Genomic DNA, 8,727 nt, shown 5'->3' with positions numbered 1-8,727 from the left:
GCTCGCTCAAGAGTTTGAGCTCTGAGCAACAGCGGTTCGAGTCAGCCCGAGCTGAGCAGCCGTGAGCTGCCAACAGGTGGCGGGATGGCTAAGCTAAAAAAAAAAAAAAAGAACGTAAAAAAACAAAACAAACAAAAAAAAAACCTTCTGGACCTGGGCTTGCCATGGACCTGGACATGGCAAGAAGTTGTAAAGCTCAAGGGTTGCAAGTTTGCCCGTGCTTGATATTGTCTATTTCTCACCCCCAAACAAGCTCTGCTAACACCCTGCTACTGCCCGCATCCACCCTGTAATGCTGCATGCATGCACAGTTTCTTTGACTTGCAATAACAATGGTAATTACTTGTACACAGTAATCTTCCCGGATTGCAATAGGGAAAAGCACTCTCAGAAACTCTTTCCCAACATACCCCCAAACAGTGACACCCTCTGCCCAGGCTGGCACTTTCTTCCTTTACTGGGCCATCGCTGCCTTCTCCTTCCCCAAGAACTTAGCATAGCTTTTATTTTAGCTTTTCAATTCTACTCTTACAAATCATTAAGGGAAAACTGGCAATCTGTGCTAATTCACCATCTTGTTCTAATAGCAGTAATTTATGTGAATGATATTTACATTAATTGCAAGCTTACTATGTATCAGGTACTTTAACATATGTTCCCTTCTGTAGTTCTCACAATTTGTACTCTGAAATAGGCATTATTTTTATCTTCACATTTTTAGCATAAGGAAATGAGACTTAGAGTTTTAACTAAATTACTCAAGGTAACACAGGCAGTAAATATCAGAGCAGAAACAAAATCAAATCTGTCCTAAATCCAGAAACCTCTAACATGATCAATTTTGTCCATGACATAGGTGCAGACATAAAATATAATTGTCGTGAATCACTTGAGATAGTCTATACACAAAGATATAGACTCCATTTTTAATAAAATTATTCTTTGAAGTACTGGATAATATCAGTATTCACCTCTAGCAATGACACAGGGCGCAGGTGTTGTTATTTTCTCCTTGGGAGCCTAAGGAAGTCTGTTTCTCAAAGCTTTTCTGAGGATGTCCTCTCAAGCCCTCACCCAGTCCCTCAACTGCATCCCTGGACTGTTTACCTAAAATTTAGCTACATGGGGCCACCTAAAGATTGACTCCTTACAGTTGCCAGAATTGTAGGAAGTTGGCACCATCTACCTACGTCCCGTGTGCCACCAACACCACAGATATCATAGTTCCTTCTTTCTTCCTTGCCCAGGGAAACAGGTGTTTCTTTCAAATTCCCATTAACATTCTTGTTCTCTTCAATTTTCTCTTTTCCTCATCTGTTTGGTATTATTCAGAGTTGTAATCTGTTATTCAGTCATGAGCCACATAACAACCTTTCAGTCGATGACAGACTGCATATATGATGGTGGTATACCACAGAGCCAAAGCAGCAGGCTGTACTTTCTAGGTTTGTGGAAGCACACTCTATGATATTTACACAATGACGACATTGCCTAACAATACATTTCTCAGAAAGTATCCCTGTGGTTAAACAGCTCATGACTGTATAGGAGAAGGAAACTGTATTATGGTTGTTCAGTAGAAATAAAAGTTGTAAAGAAATCACATTTATTGGGTTGTCAGAAAAGCCATGATGCATTTTTGCAGCGAAAAACATAGAAAAAAATATGTCATGACTTTGCCGACAACCTAATAGAATAAAGCATATCAATCAACAAAGTATCAGGAAGGGCCAGATAAACAGGAGAAAAACTTAGAAGAATTGCACCAGAAAAAGGAGAACCGAGAGCACCCTGGGCCTTTGGTCACAGTTCAGTAGAAGCTGAACTGCACATATAGACTACACCCCCTTTCCATGATAATGACGTTATAACTAGGGGATTTGCTGTTCCCATGGTTTTCATTTTTTCTAAATGGTCCAACTCCCTACATTAATGTACAAAGAGGTATTTGTTTTCCTTTTTAGATATTTTCTAGAACTCTATTCCCAAATCAGAATTTCTAGATTAGAGAACATTATTGATTTTGATTTTGAATTTTGCTTTGTGGATTTAATCTGCATATAAAAATATATTATTTATTTTTTATAGTGTTTTAAGTTTGATACAGGAGAATGCTACTGTGTTCTATTTACAGATTATAGTTGGGTGCCATTTATCAAAGATGAACTATTGAATGTTAATATAGATCATTGGTCAGACCTAGCGGAAATATGTCATGTGTCTTTCTGTTTTTCTGGTCCTCTGCATAGTCTTATACAGCAGCATAGAAATAAGTACAAGAGTAAGTGTTACAATTGTTTCATGTAGTGAGTTTCCTATATATGCTAGGTTTCTGGCAGACCCTGGATACAGATTTTTCCACTTCAGACATCTGCATGCATAATGAATATTGTGGGGGGGGGTTTCCCTTGTTACTCTGGATATTATGGAGTAATGGAAGAGTAACCAAAGACGATTTGTCCTATAATGTTTGGCTGGCTTTCACTGGGCTATTAAAATGTTTGGACCAAACTGTTTATCCAGCAGATGGCACTCTTAGTCCTTGGACCCCAAAGTTCACAAATTAACGACTGTTCCTTTGCGTTGGTTACAGACCATAACAGAATCCATGCCACTGACGTCTTACATGCTGTTTGGTATCTTACTACACAGCCTATCCCAGGCCTCTCCACTGTGATTAATGATCATGGATCAGCAAGTGATTCAGGTACATGCTAAGTACATCTGTGAACTATGGGAACAAGAGTGTTGTGTGCTTTTTTTTTCAAAGGAGGCCAAGACAAATGATATCAATTTAATACTTTTTTTTTTTTTTACAATTTAGTACTTTTTAAAAAATTCTGTTACTTTCATCTTCTCTTTACAGATTCTGACAGTGGATTTACACATGGACATATGGGATATGTATTCTCAAAAATGTATAATGTGCCAGATGATAAATACGGATGTCTGTCGGGAAATATCCCTGCCTTAGAATTGATGGCACTGTATGTGGCTGCAGCCATGCATGACTACGATCACCCAGGAAGGACTAATGCATTCCTGGTTGCAACTAGTGCTCCTCAGGTAAATCTTTCAATTTCGATTAGGGGAAATAATTCAATTGAGAGATTTCTCTGAAGAAAATTAATTTTATAAATTTTACTTATAATAGACACTGAGTGAATATGGGCCAAACTATATTTAGCCCTGAGATAAAATTCTTAGAGACCACGCTAACTTTGAAAAGATAGTATGGTTTGTTCCAAGTTATTAACAGTAGGTATGCAACTTCCTTACCCATGGGAATTCCTTCTCAGTGTTCTTCTAAGGAAGTACTTGAATTCATGTTGATGAATTTCTTCAACAAAGAAAATCCAACCTATACTAAAGTCCCTCTCTGAAAATATTAGAGAATCGAATATGTCTTGGACTTTTAAGAATGTAAGGCTACTTTGTATATAAACCTCATCCCTTTGAAATATATTTATTATAACAATTATGATTCTTATGGCATTTATATTGGTTAGTAGGAATTTAAAATCATTTTATTTGAGGGAGATTTTTTTCTTAAACATAGTATTCCAAAAACAATGAAAAAGTTCATCTCAGCGTCTATTTAAATCTAAGTAAAAAATTAACCACTAAATATCTAAGTATCTTCATCTATACAGTTAAACTCAGTAAGGTGTTTTATTATTTAATCAGCTAACCCATGTTATTAAAGATCCCAAGATCCTATTTTTCTTTCTAGAGGATCTAGAGGCCAATCTGGTCCTGTACTCTGTTTTTTTTTTTTCTTGTTTGCTATATGTCTTTCACCCCATTCCCATCCATTTCTACTTCCTGTCTTATATTCTAGTCTAGAATTTTCCTCTAACCTATAGGCAATAAAAATATACTGATTTTTTTCCCCTTGACGACCTACTTTAACTTCTTTCTTTGTGTCCTTTAAACATCAGTATTATTTTTCTAGAGATAGTCATGCAAATCCCCTTGCCAGCCGTATATGCCATTCAAATTTTCCTATACATTTATGCATTTTTACTTACCTCAGTATTAATTTTCATTAATAATAGTCTTTCCTTTTTGTCCCTAGTGCTTTTTTCCTCTATCCTCTATCTACCACACTGGTCTTCAAGCATTGTTTAGGCAACTTCCCCTTCTTCTGCAGCTTCCCTCAGCATGATTAGAAAATTTCAAACAAGTAGATAATGACCGTATACCTCAGTTACTAGGGAAAGGGTGACATTTCCTATGGCTGATTGTGGGTTGAGAATGTTTTAAATTATGGGGCTCTTGTGGATTCCATTCCTCTTTATTAGTTGTGTGTGTTTATGGAGAGGTCATTCTTATTCTCGATGCAAGAAGTAGTTGAGTTACATCTCAGGGATATTAATACATATGCATGTTTTTATGGTTAAATTCCTATGCCCTTCAAAGAAATCTAATAAAATCTAACCCCAAGCCTCTCATGTGCAAGTGTTTGGAATAAAGTTTCAAGGATATGAACTTTATTTAACAAAAAAAGGAAATTTAACCAAGAAAATTAATCAACAGTCAATGTGCAGCAATAAGTGATTTTTAATAACCAGCAGTCACAAAATTACATTTCTGTGTTCCATGACAAACAAGAATTCCAAAAGCATTACGAATTTTCATTTGGTTTTGTGATTTTTGTTTTTTAACTTAAAAAATTGAACTCTTTACTCTCTTATTTGCCTAGGCGGTGCTCTATAATGATCGCTCAGTTTTGGAGAATCATCACGCAGCAGCTGCATGGAGTCTTTTCATGTCCCGGCCAGAGTATAACTTCTTAGTTAACCTTGACCATGTGGAATTTAAGCATTTTCGTTTTCTTGTCATTGAAGCAATTTTGGCCACTGACTTGAAGAAACACTTTGACTTCGTGGCCAAATTTAATGCCAAGGTAACTAGATTTGTACCATTCTTCATTTTATGTCCACATTGAAAGATGTCATGGGACTGAAATGTTGAACAAAACTCATTGCTGTCCCCTCTTATATGTCAAATGTAAAAATGAAATGCAATATAATGTTTAACCAGAAGTGGATAAATAGGCATTGGTCCCAATCTAGGAACCTGAAGTTGAGGTGCTATCTACATATATTACACTTTGTGCTGCAGATAAATAATAAAATTCTAACCATCATTGTGTTTTTGTTTGATTTCATTTGATCTCATTTCTGTGGTTCACTAACATAAATCACCTGGCAGTAGAAAATCAAAATCCTGAAGTAAAACTTCATACATCAAAATAAATGCCTAAATGTTAATTCAAGAAAATTTCTTATTTGTTAGCTACATGATTTTAATACTAACTGATAACCTTTGTTAATTTTAACCAGTATTTACTTATTTATGTATTTGTTTTCAATTCCATATTTAAAAATTATATTATCCATTATTTATTATTTTATTTTCCTGATGAACTATTTTACTGTTTATGCGAGCCAGTAACATTATTTTAAAAGCTGAAAAATTCCTCATTACTTGTTATTCTGATCTCTACCTGGTAGGAAGACAGTAAATATTCTATCATTTATTCTCCTGTTCAACTTCAGCTTTCATTGAGGCAAAACACATTTTAACTTTTTTCTCAAACAGGTGAATGATGATGTTGGAATAGATTGGACCAATGAAAATGATCGTCTACTGGTTTGTCAAATGTGTATAAAGTTGGCTGATATCAATGGGCCAGCTAAATGTAAAGAGCTTCATCTTCAGTGGACAGAGGGTATTGTCAATGAATTTTATGAACAGGTAATTAATTTAACTGTTTATCTTAATCCATACCTAGCTGTTCATAACTTCACCAAAGTTTCCAAAAGCTGTGAAAATGTGATGAATCTATTTCATATTCAGCCTATCATCAGCAAATGTGGTGGCCAATTTTAATCAAAGGATAAAAAAATGTTAAAAATTTGGACTAAATTGTAAACATAAAAACTCTAAGATAAAGTTATTTGCAAGTATTGAGAAAAGATGTTAAAGTAATAGAGACATTAGGAAAAACCACTGAAATATTGTTCTTTTACAAATTTATTATAATAGAAGCCAGTTTATATTTATAAATATGGATATATACTATTGGATTGTTGGAAAAGTCATGATGCATTTTTGCAATGAAAAACATAGAAAAAAAAGTCATGACTTTTCCGACAACTCAATGGATTAATTTTGTTTACTTTTCTAATGGAGTTAATAACAACAGTATATGAAAAAGCTTTAAAAACTAGGCATTTTACTTGACATGATAATATGAGGGTTCGCACACTACCAAAAAGCTATGCATGAGGGGACCTTCCCCACATTACCCTACACTGACCAGATTACACTTGAAACTTTGTGTTTAGTGCTGTGAACCACTCTCTTAAGAGGAACCTGGAGATAGTGGAGCATGGGTAAAGGACAAAGATCGGTAACATAAAAGCACATGAAAGAAGTGAAGATATTTACCCCGGGGGGAAGTAAAGTTGATATAAAAACTATCTTCAGATACTTAAAAGATTGACACACCCATTTAGGATTAGGTTTATCATGAAGAAGTTGTGGAGATTAAAGAAGATAAATTATATAACATACTTGACTTAGGATCTGATTTATAAGAAACATTACATTCCTCTCTGCTTCCCTAACAACGATATGAATGTCACTAGCTTATAGAAGTTATGGGGAGATAGATAGCAGGTCAATATAAAAAAGAAATTTGTATTGCTAAAGGCATCCAGCAGTAGGATGAGGCACCTTTTTAATAAATAATAAATTGCTTGTCAATGGACACATTTAAAGAGAGATTAGAAAGAACTTTTATGAGTATTATACACAAGATTCATATAAAGAATAAAAGGTTTGTGCTAGAAAATAATGTATTTCCTAGGAATGAGATTAATTCATAATCAATCCTGAAATATTGAAATACAGGAAAAATATAAAGAAAGATGAAAATCAGCTTATAATAATTTCCAGTACATTGGCATAACAATTGTTGACATATCAGTATATTTCTTCATTAATTTTGGTAGATAACTTCAGGTTAATAATCTGATTTTTTTCAGAAAGACTTGAAATAGTTAAAAATAAAACACTTATAGAGTGATCCTATTAATCATATAGAAAAATATAAATGTAGAAACTGCAGAATCACAGAAGATGTAATTCACCAAAAAGCTAGGAAAAGGTAGGAACTTTAGTTGAGCAATACAGTATTTTAAGATTTTTGGTAGCCATGGCAAAAAAGGAAAACATGATAGATTATGTATTTGCTTGATAATTATTCTAGCATTTGTTTTATGATACATTTATACTCTAATATAAGGTATACTACTGAGATAAGAAATATAATTTACTGAGACATTAAAACATTTCATGGATTTCCCCTTGATCAAAAACTGAAACCTCAAGGTCACAAAAATGGTAAATGGAAACAAAGCATTTCTATAGGAATCTCAGTAATTTGGGTTGAATCTCTTAGCAATAAAGAGGGAATTCTCACATAAATGTCTGGGTTCTTGCATATTTGCAAATTCCAGATACCAAGTGAATGTCAATTTTACTGTCTTTTAAACTTTTCTTGTTATTTACCTTTCTGAATCCTATGTCTAGGGTGATGAAGAGGCCAGCCTTGGATTACCAATAAGCCCCTTCATGGACCGCTCTGCTCCTCAGTTGGCCAATCTTCAGGAATCCTTTATCTCTCACATTGTGGGTCCCCTCTGCAACTCCTATGATTCAGCAGGACTGATGCCAGGGAAATGGGTGGAAGACAGTGATGAGTCAGGAGATACCGATGACCCAGAAGAAGAAGAGGAGGAGGAAGAAGATGCACCAAATGAAGAGGAAACCTGTGAAAATAATGAATCTCCAGGTAAGTTATAAAATCTATTTCTAGGTTCCGATGACTCATTTTTCTCATGAATTACAAACTTTGAGTCCACGTATCATCATCTGCTGCATTTGATTATGGATAGTCCCCTTCTCCAATGTCAAAATAAGAGAATGTACAGTCTCGGGATCTGTAATAATATGATGTTCATACAAAGATATGTTCTCTGTCATGAAGTGTAAAAAAAAAATAGTTTAAGCCTATTCTTCAGAGTATCTTAATGATTTAGAAATGAAAGGAATTTCAGGTACTGTATAGACCAACTATAGGCTTTGTCAGCTTGTTTAAGGGAAGGCCATGGAAAGCAGTAAGAGGTAGTAATCACTCGTTCATTCAGCAAATATTTATTGAGCACATACTCTGTGCCAGGCATGTTTCCAGGTACTGAAGACAGAGCTGTGAACAAATCAGACAAAAGAGTAAATAAATCCTTGCCCTTTTAGACTTATATTCCAGTGGAGTCAACAGGCACTAAGTAAGACAAATTGGTAAATCTAAGTTTGTTAGGTACTGATAAATGCTAGAATAACTTAAAAAAAAAAGCTGAAGGGAAAGGAAGTTAAAATTAAAAGGATAAAATTTTAGATAAGGTAGCCATGGAAGGTCTAAATAAGAAAGATTTTTTTACATTTTAAAGAGACCTGAAAGGAGTAAAGGAATGGCCCATAAAGACAGATATGGAAAGAATATTCCAAGGAGATGGGAAAGCAAGCCATGTAAAAGTCCTGAGGTGGGCTGGCTGGGTGTTCAAGGAGCATCGGGAGAGTTGGGGTGGCTGGAGCAGAGAAAAGGGGGTGGAGAGCAGCAGGGGAGAGAGAGAGAGAGAGAGAGAGAGAGAGAGA

The 8,727-nt window shown here is 35.0% G+C and overlaps 1 protein-coding gene across 2 annotated transcripts in view; it reads left to right on the top strand.

Annotated features, from left to right (window-relative positions):
- Positions 1–8,727, top strand: part of PDE3A (phosphodiesterase 3A) — a 275,542-nt gene that overhangs the window by 251,704 nt on the left and 15,111 nt on the right. For both annotated transcript variants that reach the window (XM_019661758.1, XM_019661756.1), the window contains exons 11-15: positions 2,594–2,707; positions 2,867–3,066; positions 4,706–4,909; positions 5,608–5,763; positions 7,606–7,867. In XM_019661758.1, the coding sequence (XP_019517303.1) occupies positions 2,594–2,707; positions 2,867–3,066; positions 4,706–4,909; positions 5,608–5,763; positions 7,606–7,867 (936 nt within the window). The remainder of the gene's footprint in view (positions 1–2,593; positions 2,708–2,866; positions 3,067–4,705; positions 4,910–5,607; positions 5,764–7,605; positions 7,868–8,727) is intronic.

The sequence above is a fragment of the Hipposideros armiger genome, unplaced genomic scaffold (genome assembly GCF_001890085.2).
Source record: "Hipposideros armiger isolate ML-2016 unplaced genomic scaffold, ASM189008v1 scaffold_360, whole genome shotgun sequence".
In the NCBI taxonomy this organism is placed as follows: domain Eukaryota; kingdom Metazoa; phylum Chordata; class Mammalia; order Chiroptera; family Hipposideridae; genus Hipposideros; species Hipposideros armiger.
The sequence above is the reverse complement of the archived record's forward strand: the minus strand, read 5'-3'. Positions and strand labels throughout refer to the sequence as shown.